Source organism: Bos taurus, chromosome 9 (genome assembly GCF_002263795.3).
Source record: "Bos taurus isolate L1 Dominette 01449 registration number 42190680 breed Hereford chromosome 9, ARS-UCD2.0, whole genome shotgun sequence".
Classification (NCBI taxonomy): domain Eukaryota; kingdom Metazoa; phylum Chordata; class Mammalia; order Artiodactyla; family Bovidae; genus Bos; species Bos taurus.
Genome location: NC_037336.1, coordinates 26,888,906 through 26,911,100, shown reverse-complemented (window position 1 = coordinate 26,911,100; position 22,195 = coordinate 26,888,906). Strand labels below are relative to the sequence as shown.

The window sequence follows — 22,195 nt, the reverse complement described above, 5'->3', positions numbered from 1 at the left end:
CCATGTCCAGTTCTAACTGTTGCTTCCTGACCTGCACGCAGATTTCTCAAGAGGTGGGTCAGGTGGTCTGGTACTCCCATCTCCTTCAGAATTTTCCAGAGTTTGCTGTGGGCCACACAGTAAAAGGCTTTGCCATAGTCAGTAAAGCAGAAGTAAATGTTTTTCTGGAACTCTCTTGCTTTTTTGATGATCCAGCAGATGTTGGCAATTTGATCTCTGATTTCTCTGCCTTTTCTAAAAACAGCTTGAACATGTGGAAGTTCATGTTTCATGTACTATTGAAGCCTGGCTTGGAGAATTTTGAGCATTACTTTACTAGCATGTGAGATGAGTGCAATTGTGCAGTAGTTTGAGCATTCTTTGGCATTGCCTTTCTTTGGGATTGGAATGAAAACTGACCTCTTGCAGTCCTGTTATCTCTTTAAGAAGGTTTATTTATCTGGGTCTCCTAACTTCTTGAGCCCAAAATATCAGTAGAGCAAACAATATTCACCAGATGTGGTATGCCTTGTGCTTTCCAGGTCATACTAGTGGTAAAGAACTCACCTGCCAATGCAGGAGATGCAAGAGACCTGGGTTCCAATCCCTAGGTGGGAAGATCCCCTGAAAGAGGGCATGGCAACCCACTCCTGTATTTTGCCTGCAGAATCCCATGGACAGAGAAACCTGGAGGGTTACTGTGCATAGGGTCACAAAGAGTCAGACGCGACTGAAGCAACTTAGCATGCGTGGCTTCCCTGGTGGCTCAAAGGTTAAAGCATCTGCCTGCAATGTGGGAGACCTGGGTTTGATCCCTGGGTCGGGAAGATCCCCTGGAGAAGGAAATGGCAACCCACTCCAGTATTCTTTCCTGGAGAATCCCATGGATGGAGAAGCCTGGTGGGCTATAGTCCACGGGGTTGCAAAGAGTCGGACACGACTGAGCGACTTTCCTTCACACACAGACAAGCTTTTACTATTAATAGTATCCAACCAAGAAGACAGGTACTCAGAAGACACATATCACATGAAATACTGGTAAATGTCTATCCTGTCACTTATGCAGGCAGAAAAAAATATTCCCCCAGAAAAAATTTTGATGGAACTCTTTTATCCAAACACAAGTTAGTAAGTTGTATTGTTATATCAATTTTAACTGTTTGGGAGAACTTTATGCTCACCCTATCCTTACAGTCTAATGTCATACAAAGCACCCAAGAAGAATGAAAGTGAAAGTCGCTCAGTCATGTCCAACTCTTTGAAACCTCATGGACTGTATCCTGCCAAGCTCCTCTGTCCGTGGAATTCTCCAGGCCAGAATACTGGAGTGGGTAGCCATTCCTTTCTCCTAGGGATCTTCCCAACCCGTGGATTGAACCCATGTCTCCCACATGGCAGGTGGATTCTTTACTGTCTGAGACACGAGGGAAGCCCCAAGAGGAATGAAGTTTCCTTAATTCATCAGCCTAAAATAAGACAAAATATATGTATTTTGTGAAGAAGGAAATGGCAACCCACTCCAGTGTTCTTGCCTGGAGAATCCCAGGGATGGGGGAGCCTGGTGGGCTGCCGTCTATGGGGTCGCACAGAGTCGGACACGACTGAAGCGACTTAGCAGCAGCAGCAGCAGCATATGTATTTTGACCTACATCTGTATTTGGATGTTTTTAAACCAAGCACAGAAAATAGGCATTTTTAAAGGTTGTATTATTAGATTTACCCAACTAGGGTAATTTACATATTTTAGAAGGTTGTTTACCTGACTATTAGACTAGGTTTGAATTTGATAGGCTTGGGGACTAATAAAGCTAAGAAGAGATTAAAACCTTTTTGGTTGGAAGAGATAATATATTTTCTAATTTCAAAAGGAAAGTGATAGATTATACTTAATCAATATTCTCAACCATGACACACCTACCACATATGCTTAGTGAAGCATATTTTCATAAATTTTGAAAATGCCATGCTTAACTTTTAACTTTTACTTTTAACTACTTTTAACTCTTTAGGGAGCCTTGTTTTCCTTATTTAACTATTATTAATATTTTCCATAGCATTTTTCTTTCTTCTCAAGACATAGATGTTTTATATTTCTAGTGAGACAGTTGACACTCTGTATTTTTCCTCTTTGCACGTCCCTGAAGTTAAATCATGCAGATTGCCAAAAAAAAAAAAAAAAAAGAAACTACATCTGATTTGTGTGCTTCCTCCATGGATAGTCTGAAATCTTTTACTTACTTTAGGTGTAATACTAGATTACTTCTCTGTTTAGTTGAATATGTACAGTCTTACCAAAGCAAATGGTTGAGTATTTCTCTAGAAAACAAGATATACATAAAAAATGTTAAATAGTAATTATCCATTTTTGCATATTAAAGGAAACAAAAATTTAGAATGTACACGGGTTAGAGTGGGACACAAATGTGCCTTCCCTTCATTTGCTGCTAACAGAATCCCAATATGTGTATGGTTGTCAGAAGTCTAAGTAGAGTCTGGTCCATAGGATGAATTAAAATTGGCATAAAACCACCAGGATAACCCCAATTCTCTTTGCCAGTGATTGGGTTTAGGAAAGGAGGCAGGTGAGACAGTTGTACTTAATGAGATGTAAGGAAGTCTGCTGAGTGCATTTGGGAATTTTTTTCTTTTCTTTTCCAAAAGAATAAAATGTTACAGAAGGAAGGGATCTTTTCTTCCCAGCACTCTGCCTGTAAGTGTTAACTGTATGAGGATTTAAAAGACAATCCCAAAGGTATAGACCCAGAGCCACAGCAGCATTGTGCCTACCACACACCACTTCCAGACTTCATGTATGAAAAAAGAAAACCCTAGTCTGTAAACCACCTGTAGTTCAAAAGCTTCCCTAACTGAAATTGTTGTTTTTTGTTTTGCTTTCATTTTTATCCATATTACCACAGTGATTCTGAAATTAATAATTTCAGCCTTGCTTTTGAAATAGTAAATGAAAAGCTATTTGACAAAGTGAAAAAGTACTTTGATGATGAGAAAAATAGTATGTGGTTTTTCATGACTAACATGCACAGATATGTTAACATCTATAAATTTGGAACTTCACTCTCCATATAAGCATTGCAATCTAAAAGGTATCCAAGCACCTGCTTTAGAATACTATACTATCAATGTAATTTATATTTATTTGTGGCTACTGAGTTGAACTTGGCCTCACTGATGTGTCCCTATTTGCTGTAATTGCTACACAATTAATTGGATCATATGTGTGATATTCAGAATCACCCTCTAGATGACTGAAAAGAATATAAAGACAAGTGGGGAACCAGCTACCCTGTCGAGCAGGTTGAGCAAGCCGACTTTATTTTTGATGCATTAACATGATTGTCTTTTTGACGAGAAAGTTTGTACTATGTACGAATTTTCAGAGCAGAACTTCCCAAGAGTGTCACAGCTAATAGTTTGCAGATGTGTTGGCATGTTGAGCTCTTCAGGAACCTGGGGCGATCAGAACCCCTGAGTCAGTCACTTTCAGTTGCATGCCATCTCCTTTGTTTGTATCATTGAGCTTTCCAAATAGTGCCATTGTCTATGTGTGCCATGAATTCTTAAAGCACAGTTGAAAGGTTATAATTCAGTATATGGTTAATCATATATCTTTTAAATTTTATTGCTTGTTAATAAGGAGAGGGGATTCAACATTTTTAGGTATGCTGCTGATGCTGCTTAGTCGCTCAGTCATGTCTGACCCTTTGTGACCCCATGAACTGTAGCCCGCCACTCTCCTCTGTCCATGGGGATTCTCCACGCAAGAATATTGGAGTGGGTTGCCATCCCTCTCCAAGGGATCTTCCCAACCCAGGGATCGAATCCAGGTCTCCCTCACTGCAGGTGGGTTCTTCACCATCTGAGTACCAGGGAAGCCCTTTAGGTATGCTAGGATACATTAATCAACTAGAACCATATATGGCTTCAGAGTAGCCATAACAGTCATAAAAATATATACATACAGCTTAAGGTAATGGTTTCCACTCAATCTGTGGGATCAAGTATGGCAGTATTCACTAGGGGTTAAATGCTAAAAATTTCTAAATTGCTAAAAAGTGATACTGAAGAATATTTGGATGGGCATATTTTAAACAATTAATAATTTAAGACCTTTCTAAATTTTCAAGGTAATTATGATGGCTGATAAATTTAGGACTGCTGTTTATTAGAATTCTTAATATTTTGATGATATGATATAATTTTCCCAACTAAATATGATCAATCCATTATATTAATAATGACTATTACCTTCTTTCCCCCTTCCTTGCTTCCAGAGTTAGTTGCAATAAGAAGTTACTTGAATCGTATCTTTCTCTAGGTATTTAACCTATTTTGACAATTTTTAAACAAGTCTATAAACATTCTAAATGTGTCAATTTCTGTATCCTAGAACTTTATGCAATAGCCTTGTATTGTTAGAATGTTGGGAATACCCTAAGAATAGGTTGAGACTCATAAAATAAGAATTTTTTTTCCAGCAAAGACTTTCACAGTAATTACATAAGGCATATAATAAGTAAAGCAAGAGTCAAACATGACTGAGCGACTAAGCATAATACATGCCATTCAAGAGATCAGCAAAGGAATGATTCTGAAGCAGCAATGTAATTGCCCCACCCCTCCAAAAAAAGTGGATCTTAATTTTGAAGATAATTACATTTATTCACAAGTGCTTAGGTATTATACTCCTCAGGGTTACATTTCATTGACAGCTCAGTTGAAGGGAGAAGAGAAGATTTGGATTGGTGTATTAGTTTCCTAGGGCTGCTGTAACAAATTCCCTCAGACTTCGTGAATTAAAACAACAGAAATTCATTCGCTCTCAGGTCTGGAGTCCAGATTCTGAAATCAGTATCACTGAGCCCAACTCAAGTCTGATGCTTTCTACAGAAGCTCTAAGGGGAGATCTAATCCCTGCCTCTTCCAGAGTCTGGGAGCTACAGAGTTCCTTGGCTTGTGGCCACGTGAAAGTCATCTTTAAATCTGTCTGTTCTGTTTATCATGGAGCTTTCCTAGGAGCTCAGTTGGTAAAGAATCTACCTGAAGTGCAGAAGATCTGGGTTTGATCCCTCTGTTGGGAAGATCCCCTGGAAAAAGGAATGGCTACCCACTCCAGTATTTTTGCCAGGAGAATTCCATGGACAGAGGAGCCTGGCAGGCCAAAGCCCACGGAGTCCCAAAGAGTTGGACATGACCGAGCAACTAACACTTTCACTCTATTTATGTGTGTAAGATAACCACCTGCCTTCCACTTAAGAGGATGCCCATGATTTCTTTGAATTTTCTACGAATTTTCCAATATTCATTCATTCAATCATTCACTGATGTTGAAGCTAAAACTCCAATACTTTGGCCACCTGATTTTAAGAAGTGACTCATTTGAAAAGACCCTGATGCTGGTAAAGATTGAAGGCAAGAGGAGAAGGGGACAACAGAGGATGAGATGGTTGGATGGCATCACTGACTCAATGGACATGAGTTTGAGTAAACTCCAGGAGTTGGTGATGGACAGGGAGGCCTGGCGTGCTGCAATCCATGGGGTTGCAGGGAGTTGGACACGACTGAGTGACTGAACTGACTTGAACCAATGATTTCTTTGGGGGCACCCATATAATCCAGGATAATCTCCCCATCTCAAAATATTTAACAGTTATATCCACAGACTATTTATTATTTTATTATTATTATTTAGCTATATAAAGTAACAAGTAGTGTTAATAAATTCTGCCATTTTTGTGCATGTGAAGCTGGGTACATCAGAGTAACATAAAACAGTATTAGATACATAATTTTTTTTGAATTCACATTATAATAGTTTTTTTTTTAATCCATTATAATATCATCTTAACTGTGATGTTCAGGTTTCTAGATAACCAGAAACTGAGGCAATTTCATTTTCTTTGGTGTTAGTGGGAAATTTCAACACAGGAAAAACTAGTGTTATTACAGTTCTTTAACTATGATTTCAAAAAGCAAGAATATCGAAAAAGATGAGTTTTAAATTGTTTGCTGACTGGAAAGAAATGAGTGCTTTTTTGTGATGTCACTTCTAGGCACAAGGTGTGATGAATATGTGACAATAAAACACAGTTGCCTTTTAATAGATTGAAGATTTTTTTTTCTCTCACATATCACTTTCAGATCTATGTATTACACATCTTAAAACTCTGCTATATGAACAGATATGCATGAATAGAATTACTATCTAATTCTTAAACTGCATGAATTTCAGCTTTTAAAAGTGTAGATTGGTATTTTCTCACAAATTCTTATGTTTTATTAGCCTTTCAAACCTCTTATTTGCATATGTCAATTAGGATGTTCCTATATAACTTGATTTATTATTATTTCACATCAAAAGCTCTTTCAACAGAATCCTTCTAGCCTTAGGGCTATAAATATCCTTGTCTGAAATATGTTGCATGAGTTGAAAGAAATTAGTTATATACAGGTGTCTTCATGGTGGATGAGTATCATTTTTTTTTTCAATCTAAGGGAATCATTTTCCACTTTTTGCTTCAAGAATAGAATGCCTTTGGGGATTCTGTTTTTATTTTGAGTTGCATAAAATTTAATAGCCGTGTTTATATGTTCATTAAAATGATGCCTGTTGGATATTCTAACATTTATAGTCTGTCTTAGAAATAGTCCATTTAAACAAAATATTTTCAGGTATGATTTAATATGTCAAACTGAACTGAAATTTTTTATGCAAAATCCAAATTTATAGGAATTGATCAATATAAAATAAGAAAAGCACAAAAAGTTTAATGATAATTAGTTGAATAACTTATAGTACATAATTGCATTGCAACATATGTTACAGAATATTCAATGAGATATTTTAATCAAGTGCAAAAAAATTCAGGTAACAGAATATAGAGAAAGATTCCTGTGGTAACATATATGACTGAGAAATGCACTAATAGAAAAAGTACATATGAAACATACACTAAAATGATACAAGTGATTATATCTAAGCATGGTAATTTTCTCAATTTGCTATATATGATCAAAAATGTAAATATTTTCTACAATAAGAAAATTCTATAACTGAGGGGAAATATGATCTTATAAAATAAATTGAGAATTATGTGGTCTTTAAAATATGTCCATAGACATAAAATCACAAGGAAGCATGAGTATGTAATAGCAGCATTGGTAAAATAAGAAGGTAGAAACCTGCCTTTCTCTTTGATCTGCACTGCAATCTATGATTAAAATTGGATTTTTATCAGATTCTGGCTGATTATCAAGTTAATTGTAATAGCAGTATACTTTACTTAATGTATTTAGTATGTTTTATTTCTTATAATTGAACATTCCTATAGCATGATGTAGATGTAATAGGATTTATGAATTAGGAGAAAGGATTTATATCATAAAGCAGGCAATCCCTGGTCATAATATGATCAAGAATTAGAAAATAAGCTGCTTTATCTGGGCTACTTTTGTTCTTTTGTATCATAACAATGGATGAGAAAGTGATGAGAATGCCTAAGCAGAATAAATGATGCTTATTGTTGAAGATGAAAAAATAAAGCTAAAATAAGGGCTTCTTTTGTGGCTCAGACAGTAAAGAATCTGCCTGTAATGCAGGAGACCTGGGTTCTGTCCCTGGGTCGTGAAGATCTCTTAGAGAAGGGAATGGCAACCCTCTCCTGTATTCTTGCCTGGAGAATCCCATGAACAGAGGACCCTGGTGAGCTACAGTCCATGGGGTCACAAAGAGTTGGACACAACTGACAAACACTTTCATAATTAAGTATGAGCAAAAGATGAATATAGTCCAATCATTCTGACCAAGGATATTTATTTTATGAATATACATGTATATATCTATTAAATGTATTTTCATTGTTAATATTAAAACACTTGACTGTCCACAATTCTAAACTGTCAATTAAAGGAGCTGTTTCTAAGACATGATTCACTAATCTTAGGAATGCTTATAATGAACTACGATTATGTCACACCCCAGCCTGCTTACCTTTCTCACTGTATTTCCAGTACCAAGCTTTCACTTCTCAAACCCTTTCTTTTGTATTTGGCCATTTAGTTTTGCCCCTACTTTATTCTGAGCAATGAACATTTTCAGCAGTTAGATGAATGAATCACTTGGAAAGACTATTTATGATTACATAGTCTTATCATTTGGGGATCCCCAGTGGCTCAGGGGTAAAGAATCCGCCTACAGTGCTGGAGACATAGGAGATGCTAGTTCGATCTGTGGTTCAGGAAGATCCCATGGAGAAAGGCTCGGCAACCCATTCCAATATTCTTTCCTGGAAAATCCCTTGGACTGAGGAAACTGGCAGTCTTAGTCCATGGGGTCACAAAGGGTTAGAAACAAGTGAAGCTACTGAGCACTCAATCTTACCATTTAGGACTCTTCATCCTCACACTACATGAATGATCACAGTTTTCTCATGAAAATCAAATCTGGAATGAGTAGAAGAAGTTCTTCCGAAAATGAAGATTTTTCCCCCCATATTGCTGCTCATTCATTGATTGATTACAAAATGTTTATTGAATACCTATTGTGTACCAAGTATTAACTTAGAAACTTAGGGGTATATGTATGGATACAAATAGTCTTTTCCGTCAAGGACCTTATCATTGTGCAAAGGACAAAAACGATGCAAATAATTGGATATAAGACATTTGGAACAAAATTTGAGTAAGCCGGATCTTCGATTCAGTTCGGATCAATTTAGTCGCTCAGTCGTGTCCAACTCTTTGCAGCCTCATGAATTGCAGCACACTAGGCCTCCCTGTCCATCACAAACTCCCAGAGTTCACTCAAACTCATGTCCGTTGAGTCGGTGATGCCATCCAGCCATTTCATCCTGTCGTCTCCTTCTCCTCCTGCCCCCAATCCCTCCCAGCATCAGGGTCTTTTCCAATGAGTCAACTCTTTGCACGGGGTGGCCAGAGTACTGGAGTTTCAGCTTTAGCATCAGTCTTTCTAGTGAACACCCAGGACTGATTTCCTTTAGAATGGTCTGGTTGGATCTCCTTGCAGTCCAAGGGACTCTCAAGATTCTTCTCCAACACCACAGTTCAAAAGCATCAATTCTTTGGCGCTCAGCCTTCTTCACAGTCCAACTCTCACATCCATATATGACCACTGGAAAAACCATAGCCTTGACTAGACGGACCTTTGTTGGCAAAGTAATGTCTCTCCTTTTGAATATGCTCTCTAGGTTGGTCATAACTTTCCTTCCATGGAAAAGTGTCTTTTAATTTCATGGCTGCAGTCACCATCTGCAGTGATTTTGGAGCCCAGAAAAATAAAGTCTGACACTGTTTCCACTGTTTCCGCATCTATTTCCCATGAAATGATGGGACCAGATGCCGTGATCTTAGTTTTCTGAATGTTGAGCTTTAAGCCAAATTTTTCACTCTCTTCTTTCACTTTCATCAAGAGGCTTTTTAGTTCCTCTTCATTTTATGCAATAAGGGTGGTGTCATCTGCATATCTGAGGTTTTTCATATTTCTCCCAGCAATCTTGATTCCAGCTTGTGCTTCTTCCAGTCCAGCATTTCTCAGGATGTACTCTGCATTTAAGTTAAATAAGCAGGGTGACAATATACAGCCTTGATTACTCCTTTTCCTATTTGGAACCAGACTGTTGTTCCATGTCCAGTTCTAACTATTGTTTCCTGACCTGCATATAGGTTTCTCAAGAGGCAGGTCAGGTGGTCTGGTATTCCCATCTCTAAGAATTTTCCACAGTTTATTGTGATCCACACAGTCAAAGGCTTTGGCATAGTCAATAAAGCAGAAATAGATGTTTTTCTGGAACTCTCTTGTTTTTTCCATGATCCAGCAGATGTTGGCAATTTGATCTCTGGTTCCTCTGCCTTTTCTAAAACCAGCTTGAACATCTGGAAGTTCATGGTTCACATATTGCTGAAGCCTGGCTTGGAGAATTTTGAACATTACTAGTGTGTGAGATGAGTGTAATTGTGCGGTAGTTTGAGCATTCTTTGGCATTGACTTTCTTTGGGATTGGAATGAAAACTGACCTTTTCCAGTCCTGTGGCCACTGCTGAGTTTTCCAAATTTGCTGGCATATTGAGTGCAGCACTTTCATAGCATCATCTTTTAGGATTTGAAATAGCTCAACTGGAATTCCATCACCTCCACTGGCATTGTTCATAGTGATGCTTTCTGAGGCCCACTTGAGTTCACATTCCAGGATGTCTGGCTCTAGGTGAGTGATCACACCATCATGATTATCTGGGTCATAAAGATCTTTTTTGTACAGTTCTTCTGTGTATTCTTGCCACCTCTTCTTAATATCTTCTGTTTCTGTTAGGTCCATACCATTTCTGTCCTTTATCGAGCCCATCTTTGCATGAAATATTCCCTTGGTATCTCTAATTTTCTTGAAGAGATCTCTAGTCTTTCCCATTCTATTGTTTTCCTCTATTTCTTTGCATTGATCGCTGAGGAAGGCTTTCTTATCTCTCCTTGCTATTCTTTGGAACTCTGCATTCAGATGCTTATATCTTTCCTTTTCTCCTTTGCTTTTCACTTCTTTTCTTTTCACAGCTATTTATAAGGCCTCCCTTATAAATGCTTTTTTGCATTTCTTTTTCTTGGGGATGCTCTTGATCCCTGTCTCCTGTACAATGTCATGAACCTCCATCCATAATTCATCAGGCACTCTATCTATCAGATTTAGTCCCTTAAATCTGTTTCTCACTTTCACTGTATAATCATAAGGGATTTGAATTAGGTCATACCTGAATGGTCTAGTGATTTTCCCTACTTTCTTCAATTTAAGTCTGAATTTGGCAATGAGGAATTCATGATCTGAGCCACAGTCAGCTCCTGGTCTTGTTTTTGCTGACTGTATAGAGCTTCTCCATCTTTGGCTGCAAAGAATATATCAATCTGATTTCGGTGTTGACCATCTGGTGATGTCCATGTGTAGAGTCTTCTGTGTAGCTGGATGAGGGTGTTTGCTATAACCAGTGTGTTCTCTTGGCAAAACTCTATTAGTCTTTGCCCTGCTTTATTACATATTCCATGGCCAAATTTGCCTGTTACCCCAGCTGTTTCTTAACTTCCTACTTTTGCATTCCCGTCCCCTATAATGAAAAGGACATCTTTTTTAAGTGTTAGTTCTAAAAGGTCTCGTAGGTCTTCATAGAACTGTTCAACTTCAGCTTCTGCAGCGTTACTCATTGGGGCATAGGCTTCGATTACTGTGATATTGAATGATTTGCCTTGGAAATGAACAGAGATCATTCTGTCATTTTTGAGATTGCATCCAAGTACTGCATTCTGGACTCTTTTGTTGACCATGATGGCTACTCCATTTCTTCTAAGGGATTCTTGCCCACAGTAGTAGATATAATGGTCATCTGAGTTAAATTCACCCATTCCAGTCCATTTTAGTTCACTGATTCCTAGCATGTCGACGATCACTCTTGCCATCTCCTGTTTGACCACTTCCAATTTGCCTTGATTCATGGACCTAACATTCCAGGATCCTGTGCAATATTGCTTTTTACAGCATCAGACCTTGCTTCTATCATCAGTCACATTTACAACTGGGTATTATTTTTGCTTTGGCTCCATCCCTTCATTCTTTCTGGAGTTACTTCTCCACTGATCTCCAATAGCATATTGGGCACCTACTAACCTGGGGAGTTCCTCTTTCAGTGTCCTATCATTTTACCTTTTCATACTGTTCATGGGGTTCTCAAGGCAAGAATACTGAAGTGGTTTGCCATTCCCTTCTCCAGTGGACCACATTCTATCAGACCTCTCTACCATGACCCGCCCGTCTTGGGTAGCTGGGTCTTAGTGGATCACAAAGCAGGGATACACCGTTTCCAACTGGGTATCACTCGAGAGATGATATTTATATTGACCTCTGAAGAAAAATAGAGTATTGATAGGTGGTAAGAGGAGAACTTAAGAAAAAGAAAAATTACTAAAGGATAAAGAATAACATACAAAATGGCACAGAGGTAAGAAATAACTTTCCACATACATGGAAGAGAAGCAATCCAATACATCTGTAAGTCATAATGGCTTGAAGGATGAACTGAAACGTGTCTGAAAGATAACATGCTCCAATATTCATGGAGGTCCTTGAACAGTAAAATAAAGATTTTGGAACTTACCATATAAATAATGGGAGTCATTGGTATTTATTTAGCATAGAAATGATGTAGAAGCCTCTTGTTTCATCTTTTTTTGTTGTTTTAATCACACTTGCTGCTCTCTGTGTTTATAGTACCCTCCCATGATAGTCCTTCCAAACCCTGATTCAGTTATTTGGTAAACTCCATAGGTTAGCTTGGTTCACCTCTAATGAAGGTGTTTCAACTCTTCTGTTAAACTTCGTAGGACTACCTCTTCTCAGAATACTTTACACACTTTTGCTATCTTTCTTCCTTAAGCTCAGACTATACATCTTTTTATGATTCTTGTATAAGAAGCATCTGTTTTCTGATCTACCTCCTTTACTTGCCTTGAACTCAGGAAGAATGTATCATTGGTTTTTTATCCTCAGTGTCTTTCTAGCACGTTGCTAACAAGGGGCTTAATAAATTTTAGCTAACTGAACGCTCAGGACTATGTCTTGGTAAGAAAATTTTGTTGTTGACAAACACAGCACACTGAATATGACAACAAAATAGAATTAGAGATAATAACTAGATGGTCACTATAATGGAGGATCACAAGAGGATAAACTAAGATGAAAAGATAAATGGGAAAAAAGATACCAAAGAGAGAAAGATGATTAGATGGGACAGAGATATGAAAACTGATTTGAAGATGACCTTAGGTAACTTGGGGAAAGGTTACATGTTATCAAGCATTGAGTTGATCTTGCTAAAGGAAAATAAGAGTTCTCTTTTTGAAGGGTTGTAGTTGATACATCTATTCAGGCATTATATTTTTTTGATGTCTAGAAACCATAACCATACCCCCTGAAAACAGAAATGTCGGCTGCTATCTATTTTGTCTAAAAAAAATGAAGACATTATCCCTAAGCTAGTTTGAGTTGTAACACTACAGTGAGGGGAAAAAAAATCAAACTAGAGATAAATGTACATCTCATCCTGTTTCTTAGAAAGAAGTGATATCTAATATTCCCCACAAATCTTTAAGATTTGGTGTTCAAAAGTTCAAGTTCTATTTAAATCTTACTCAGCTGATTCAAAATTAATTATGTTATTTCTCTCTTGCTTTTCTACAGTATGCTGTCTGGCTAGTCCTCTGGGTTACGTGGAATGTGTTTGTTATCTGCTTCTATTTGGAGGCTGGGGACCTCTCAAAGGTAATTTGCCATCTGATTTGCCTGAGTCATCAGTTGTGTGTTAACAAGCCTCTTCCTAAGTAAGGCAGTCTCACCCTGCTTTTGTCACGTAGATGCACCTCATATGAAGGTAAATCGAAAGCTGTCCTCATCTGTCTCTCTGCATTTCTACCATCAAAGAAATATTTCAGTGTGTCACAAAACGCCCTTTATTATTTTAAGCAAAGCTAAAGTAAAATATTGATTACTACAATGAGAAGAATGCGTACTTTTAAAACATTGACTCATGAGCGAGTTCTGAAGCAGAGTAGGAATTTTATCAAAGGTAAGATCTTGAAGGTTTTATGAAATCACTTAGTTTGCTTATTATTCTGCTGAAGACTTGCCTAATTAGACCCAAATACCAATGTAATAATTCAAATAATTAATGAGTTTTAGTTGAATAAGACTGTTACCAGAGGGATATAATTTATCACATAAATGAATGAAATAGATATTTTGTTCTAAAACAGTCTCAGAAAGACTTAAAATACTTATATTTTCATCCAGGTTTCATTTCGTGCTGTACTTCTATGAATGTGTGTATGTTTCTGTATTTGCATGTGTGTCTTGCTATTATATTTCTAACATAAATGCCTTTACTATGGAAATAATGCAGTTTGTACATCTCTACAACCATCATCCTTCTTCTATTGAATGTAGTTAACAGCAAATAAGTCAAATAAGACAATCCATTCAAAACAGTAGCAAATCCTACTTGAGACACTTGAGAGAGTTGTAAACTTGTACATTTTCATAGTAATTTTAAAAGAGATTATAAAAATGTTCTTTTAGCTCTCTATTCCTTAGAGCAGAAAGATGATGCTGAGATGTTGACACTTTTAAAACCCAGAGATGATAACCTGCTTTAAAACGCTAAAAGAGCTGAAAGTGGCCAGGAACTCTGTTCGCAGGGCTAGATAGCTTGATGCGTGGGGGATGGGGTCGTGGTAATTCACATTTCTAATCTAGCATACAGGCACTTCACAAAGCTCTTTGAGCATTTTCAAGTCTGTTTGTTTATTATTTAACTATGATTCTGAGTATAAATAATCTTGACTTTTTTTTTTTTTTTTTTACTAAAGCAAATGATGAAAGATAAGAGGGTGATGCTATCATATGAGATATAGCCCAGGCTTCTGGAACCTGTAGTTTTAGGATCGGGTTTAGGACAAGTTCTCACTGGGACCCTCTGCTGTATCTGCCCTGGTGGGTGGCATTTCTGTGATTCTCACCAGGCGTCATACTCCACACTCCTGGCAGCAGGTGGTCCCTTCCTGAACATGTCGTGACCAATGAAAAGGAATTGTTCAGGTGACTCTCAGAAGGACACTTAATTTTCTGCTTAAAGCTCACATTTCTTTCAGGCCAGAAAAGCATGCATGCTTCACAGGACTTGAATTCCTTGCCCAATTTATACACACTGCTGTAAAATGTAATTTCTTCAAAGAGATTCCTCACTAAAATGACGTTCAATGACATTTTCAATAAAATAATTACCTTAATCATTGGAAGACAGGTATTCAGGCATATTGGCTAAGCAAGATGATCTCACAGATTAAAGAGTTTGTTTAATATTAAAAAAAGGAGAGGTTTGAACCAGGCCGGCTACACAAATGTTCTGTAATTTTGCTTCCCACTCCACATGATGACTGGAGAAGGCAATGGCACCCCACTCCAGTACTCATGCCTGGAAAATCCCATGGATGGAGGAGCCTGGTGGGCTGCAGTCCATGGGGTCGCTAGAGTCAGACAGGACTGAGCGGCTTCACTTTGACTTTTCACTTTCATGCATTGGAGAGGGAAATGGCAACCCGCTCCAGTGTTCTTGCCTGGAGAATCCCAGGGACGGGGGAGCCTGGTGGGCTGCCATCTATGGGGTCGCACAGAGTCGGACATGACTGAAGCGACTTAGCAGCAGCAGCAGCCACATGATGACTGTAGGCACTGGATAAAGCTTGTGATCTCATGACCTTGGACGTGGGCATTGGAATTGCAGTGAGACCAAATCCTAAAACGTTAGCGTTCGAAAGAGGTGAAACCCAAGCTACTAAGAATTCTGCTAATGCACACAGGCAGGTATCGGCTGTCCCTTGGCAATGAAGCAGTTAATAATATTTCTTTTTCTTTTCATCTTATAAACCAAGGCTAGACTCTGCAGAGCACATGAAAATTTAATAATTTCCTTTTAAGAAATAATCTAAAGGAAAACTATAAAGGGCACAGTTATATTGTTATCTGTACTGAGTTTTTCCTCCCTTTTCCTGCTCAAAGGGTTTGAGAAAGGTGTATTTATGCCATTTAATTCTTTAGCTTCTGCAACTGCCTCACATTCTTCAAGTAATAGAGTGCCAGAAGGAAGCAATGGTGATTGAAAAATGTACAGATATATGAAAGCTCAAAAATGGGGCTCCTGAAACTGCTGATAATACTTAGGTTACAGAATATAAACCACTTTATTCCCTCACCTCCTCCCAAAAATTGTTTGACCATATGAATGGGTCAGTTTGTTTGAGGCTGAAGGACAAATATGAGAAATAAAATCAGGGAGGACATTCTGTAGTCTTTATGTATGTGCGAGAGTGTGTTTATTTCCATAAAGCACTTTGTAAAGGAGTTATTTCTCCATAATGAATATTGGCAAGAAATAATGCCAAGTAGTACAATATTAAGGCAAACTCGAGTTACCCATTAGAGTTTAGAATTTTGTGTTTTCTTATTCCAGTGTCTTTTCTACTTTTTCTGCTGAACTATCTGCCATGTACTTATGAGAGAAACAGTTTCTAGTGTCATTAATGAATACCTTCAGGAATGAAATGGCTTAATTATAATAATATGATACACACGGCTGACTGGGTTGATCTTCAGTTTTATTTCTATCCATGATTGTATAGACAATATTTTCCCATCAAAAATTCTGTGTAAATCCAACATCATTATTACAATATCAATTAATATAGTTTCATTATTATCCCCATGAGATTTAAGCAAAAATAAAACTAATCAGAGAAATTTCTTTTAAAAAATTTTATCTCAATGATATTAATAAAACATTGTGAATGTCATCTAAATCAGCACTTAATATTGTAGGAACAAATAAACATATGGCTTACATAAAAACCATTTCCAAACATTTACATTGTATAATAACTATTTCCACACTATTTATATTAATGGTTTAGGTATTAGTGTTGTGACTAAATATTCTGAGGGCTTCCCTGGTGGCTCAGATGATAAAGCATTTGCCTGCAATGCAGGAGACCTAGGTCTGATCCCTGGGTCTAGAAGATCCCTTGGAAAAGGAAATGGCAACCCCCTCCATTACTCTTGCCTGGGAAAGTCCCATGGACAGATGAGCCTGGCAGGCTACAGTCCATGGGGTCACAAAGAGTCAGACACAACTTAGAGAGTAAACCACCACCAAATATTCTGAAACACCATACAGTTAGTTACTTCCTAGGATGATATTTTAATAGATGCTCTATTAATGATACAGAGATGGCATTAATTTTTAACCCAAAATGTTTGCTAACTTTGTAGGCAACTGCCTTTGAGCATTAAATGTGACCTGAACTGTTAGACTAATAGTTGGTGAATTCCTCAGGTAACTTGGTCTGATTGTTTTATGGTATTATTTTGGTCAGTTCTGATTTTCTTGCTCACATGTCAAATAGAAATAGAACTAATTCCAGTTGTTAACCAAATTGAGTTATTTTGAAAAGAGAAGAGATCTGCTATTCTATAGCTAACTTCAAAGTGCCTTGTTAGAAGGAAAACACATAATATGTAATTCACTTACTAGCTTCATCACCTGGGAAAATGAAATTTATGAAATGATTTTCAAATAGTTATACTCAGGAAAACAAGATTAGTGCTCTTCTGATGTCTGCAAAGAAAACTGTATTCTATCGGATGTGTCACAATTATAAATTACTCTTAGCATGAAATTATATCTTAACACTTTTATTTATGTGACTATCTTGAGATCTCAGTTTCTACTCTGGTCGTTTATGGGCACCATCAGTGAAAGATAAACCCTTTATCTTTAGAAATAAAATAATTTACTTACAGATCATGAAATGTAACCAAAGGATTATTTTACACTTAGAACAGTCCAATTTGTTTGTATTTAGCCCTTTGATAATATGGAGGCAGGTATATATCTCATGTTTCATTATATTACCAGAAACTTATCTTGTTAGACATGACCAAAGCAATAAATTATACTTAATGAATGCTTTTAATTAGCAGTGTCTAGAAAGCTGTAATGTTTTAGTAATTTTGATAGTTGCTTTTGCTATCTAGGTATAAATTTTCATTTAAAAAGTTGGTATATAAAAAAGCTATGTAAAAATATGGCCTATTTAAGCTTTGAAGAATAAAATTGCACTCCTGCAAACAAAAGCTATGGAAAGAGAATAAAACCTGTCATATACTGTAGGCAATAGGGAACAAATCCTAAAAACCAGTTCCAAGTGCTGTGTGAAATGAAGTGCTATTGCATCAATCCCAGGTTTATTCCTTTTATTAAAAAATGAATTATTCATTTAAAGAGGTATCTGATATTTGGATATTTTCTGCTGAATGAAATCAATGCTTGTATCAAGATTTGCTTTTATGATTTCATATGGGAAAAGGTGGTATGGAGAGTCTCATAATTATTTTTTGATTTGAATTAATGATATTCAAGAAGTAAAAATACCTGTTCAATTACTAATAAAACATGTCTGATAATTAAGACTAAGTTTAATAAATATCAAGATGACAGTTAATTGGATTCATATTTTTATCTTGCTTTTCTTAAAATGCATACAGTCTAAGAAATCTTAAATGAAAATGAAATATAAAAAATTATTTCCCAAATCATCAAAATAGATTTTGCTTTCGGATGTAGGATAAATGTACTACATGTTATCAAGAATTGCATATAGTATAATTTTCCCCCAAATAGAAATGAACTAGCTGCCTCTGTTCTCCTGTTCCCTATTGTAATTCATTGAATTAAACTGCTTATTTTCCTAGTTCTACAATTCTCTTTTGTTTGCTTATCCGTTCCACTTCCTTTTAAGGCCCTAAAGTAAGGAGTAAGGTCTTTGGATCTTTCTGCTTTTCTGTTTACTTTCTTTCACTTGAAAATGCAATTTACTGTCATAATTTAAAGTATCATCTCTACACATATGTCTAACAGATCTATATCTTCAGTCCTGACCTTGTTGCTAAGTTAAGGTCCCGCATCTCCAACTTTCTGCTTGTGTCATGTCAATTCCATTGTCACCTTAAATTCAACATGTCCCAAAGGATTTATCATCATCCCCAAAGAATCCGACTTCCTTAATTCACTTCTTACTCAGAGAAGAAAAGCAAAGCAAATTGTTTTCCAAAATATGAATAAAAGAGGAAATGAATTGTTTTGTGTTGGGAGGGCTATAGCAATCTTTCTAGATTGACCATGAGATGAAGCAAGAAGTGCATGTTTTTATTCTTCATATAGTCTTTTTATGCGTGTGTGTGTGTATATTGTAAACTTTGGACAATAACAAATCAAAAACAGTAGAGGGGTTCTGATGGAATGATACTTTGTATTGGTAACTGACCCCAAAAAGATGAATTGACCTTTAGAAGATGCTGTATTCTCTGGGAGCATTTGCTAATTCTGGTTGGGGGAGAAGTGCTGAGTTCAGGCTTCAAACCTATAGAAGGCTGTTTCTGGACTGTGAATAAATCAGCAAAGCTTTAAAGGAGAGGACCTCAAGCACATGATCAATTTTCTTCTTTTCTGAAAAAACAATTTTCTTCTTTTCAGGCAATAAGAACTAAGATAATCCATTAGTAGCAAACATTCAATAACAATTCCTATGGGATGATGTTCTTATTTGTTCATGGAACATGCTTTGCATTTACAGACTAGATTACCTTTAAGCAGAGCACAGAGAAGTTCCCTAGTTTCTGACTTCCTTTTAAGCAGGGATCCCAGTGTAGATTGTCATGTGTGTGCATATGAAGATTTATTACTTAACACAGACTCTACCCAAGGTATCAAGTGAAGCAAAAAACTGGATTACCAAAAGCTCTGGTGAGAATTTATACTTAACTTCATTTTTAATACCCAAACCATATATATTCATTTGTATGGCAAAATTCTTTCCAGAACCTCCCCGTATCTTTGTCCATGGGTGAGATGACTAGACCATGAAAGGCCCTATATCTAATACTACTTTATTTGCATATTTATTTTAAAATTATAATTGAATTTCTAGAAGATGAGGAGCCTTATTCACAGGGTATTGAAAATCTTATATGCTCCATGAGGCTCTCACTGAGAGCTACAAAAATATCTGAGAATTTCCACTTAGATTTCTACCTTCTTTACTCTTGTGGTTAAAACAATGTAAACCATTTCACAATTCTACCATTTTTTATAATATCTGAGTTGCTTTCTATTTCTCTGCAAGAACTGGATGGCTATATGGTTTTGATGGCTCCAGGAAGTTAACTGTTCTCATTTGTACTTCCTTACATCGACGTCATTCCTCTTCGAAGCAAGAAGGATATCCCTGATTCACTAGGTGAAGTTTCCAAATGTTAGGTATGAAAAATAAAAGCACAGACATTAATATTTCAAGATAGTATCCTGCTGGAAATAAAAGAAAGCAGATACAAACGTGGTCTAAGCAAGTGCCATTCTGTTTGTCTCAAAGCCTAATCAGAGATCATTCTAGAACATCAACTTTTATTCTATGCCAAATTAAAGCAACTCTGCTTTTTATAGATTATTCACAGAGCCATGTAAAAAATAAAAGAACATGCTTCTATACATGTATACCTGTGGCGGATTCATTTTGATATTTGGCAAAACTAATACAATTATGTAAAGTTTAAAAATAAAATAAAATTGGAAGAATAAAAAAAAAAAAAAATACCAAAAAAAAAAAAAAGAGTTCTAAGGCTTTACATTTAGAAATATTTAAAGTTAAAAAAAAAAAAAAACTGTATTTTTTTAAACCCTGGAATAACTTGTCTAGATTAGAATGACCTCATATTAAGTGGGCTGTTAGATCCTGAATTGATTTGAGAATTATGTGCAGTTCAGCATGGTGTACACCAGCCCCTCATGTGTTCTCAGTCTGTGATAACCTTATCAAAGTCCCCTGATTCACTGTAAACCATCATCCTAACATAACCCTTGGAACACATTTGGCAACTAAATTGGGATTGACGGTTGCCAAATTAGCTTTGGAGGGCAGAATGTCAATCTCTTTGTCTGTGAATTCACTCAGGGACCATGGATGCTTTGATGAACTGTGGGAAATTATATAAAAACACAACTCAAAGGATATTAAATAGTGAAATAAATCAATTTTTTCTGCTTCTAGCATCCAAGGTTATTTGGCCAGAAAGAGCAATGAGTGACTATTTTCCATGCCTTTCATATGGTAACAAATCTCCTCTGTTCTGTCCTGTAGTTACAATTTACATGGAAAAGGCATTTGAAGTTTTGGCTAGTAGTTCAGTTCACTACAGGTAACCAGCAAGCAATGTTTGGTAAACACTGTTATTAAATGTAAAAAATAGTATGAAGAAAGGAAGACTATTTAATAAATCTTTGTACTGTTTGAGAAGTGCATGAAAAAAATTTGAAACATTGGAGTTGCTTGCTTTTCATTCCAACATAGCACTCAAAGTGTCACTCCCCCCTCTGCCTCTTTATAGATTTGTTTTCCACACTTAAAAAAGCAAAATGTGTATACAGCCTGATGCATCCAGAAAAACAGCTTAGAAGGGTAAAAAGAGGAGGATGACTCACTAATAAACAGCCATTTATAGAATTATAATTAGATTTTTTCCCTTCATTAGCACGCGTAACCTGCTAGAGAATGCATCTAATGGTAATTGGAGGACTCTAGGGTTTTCACACTCATAGGTAGTGTAATATATAAAATTGAAATTAAGAGGTATTTCAAAAAATGTCATGTATTTCATTGTGCAAAAAACTTGCTGATACTGTAGAGACACTCTGTCCCTTTTCCACTCTGCCAGAAAAACCTCTAGTGACAGGTCCTCAAATCTTTTATTTGATGAATCACAAGTGAGAATGAGTTTGGTGCTCTCATTTAGTCCCAAGAGGGGAACCAATATCTCACAATTTGGCACACTCTGCAATTGCTCTTGAAGAGAGCTGCGGCTAGCCGGGCACTCCAAGGGGCTGCGGCCCTCCTGGGGGTGGGCTCAGTACAACAGATTCATCAGGCAGCCTGCAGCTTGGATGGACTCAAACTTTTGCACTGGATTTTATGAGCACTGAAATTAATCCATTAAGCATTTTGTATATCCAGACCCCCTTCTACTCACTTTTTAAAGCGTTTGTATTGTATGTTAACTGTGGCGTCATAGTGTGAGGCGTAATGAGTCCAATTCTTCTTGTCCTCTTGCTTCCTGTTTCCTTCTTCTCAATAGAAAAAAAGCTGAGTTTATTATTACCAAATAGCCAAATAATTAGGACCGCTGGGTCTTTTTTTCCTCCTAAGTTATTCTTCAGAAAATGTAAAGCCAGAAGCGCAGTTTTGAAAGCAAAGATAGCAGAATATTATCTAATGAATGGGAATGAATATTGTAAAAACCATAAGGAATTAATGGCTTATGAAATAATGATGAGAGCATTTCACTGCAGTCTTCTAACCTTGGAAAGATGGGCCCTCGGTCTATGACTAATTCCATCATTTACTAAGAATGCAAGTTGTAACAGTATTATAGGTTTCTTTTAGAAAAGTGAGAAAGGAAAAAAAGTAAACGTCATAAATGTGATATATCAGAGTTATAAAACTTTCTGAGTTTAGATCTCTTTCCTGGTTGTAAGCATTTTATTTTCTAAG

General features: G+C 36.7%; 1 protein-coding gene across 2 annotated transcripts in view; it reads left to right on the top strand.

The window, feature by feature from the left end:
* Nucleotides 1-22,195, top strand: part of NKAIN2 (sodium/potassium transporting ATPase interacting 2) — a 1,181,035-nt gene that overhangs the window by 632,350 nt on the left and 526,490 nt on the right. For both annotated transcript variants that reach the window (NR_198871.1, NM_001434919.1), the window contains exon 3: nt 13,227-13,307. Coding sequence is in view for 1 of the 2 variants with exons in the window: in NM_001434919.1 (NP_001421848.1) it covers nt 13,227-13,307 (81 nt within the window). In the remaining variant the exon portion in view is untranslated. The remainder of the gene's footprint in view (nt 1-13,226; nt 13,308-22,195) is intronic.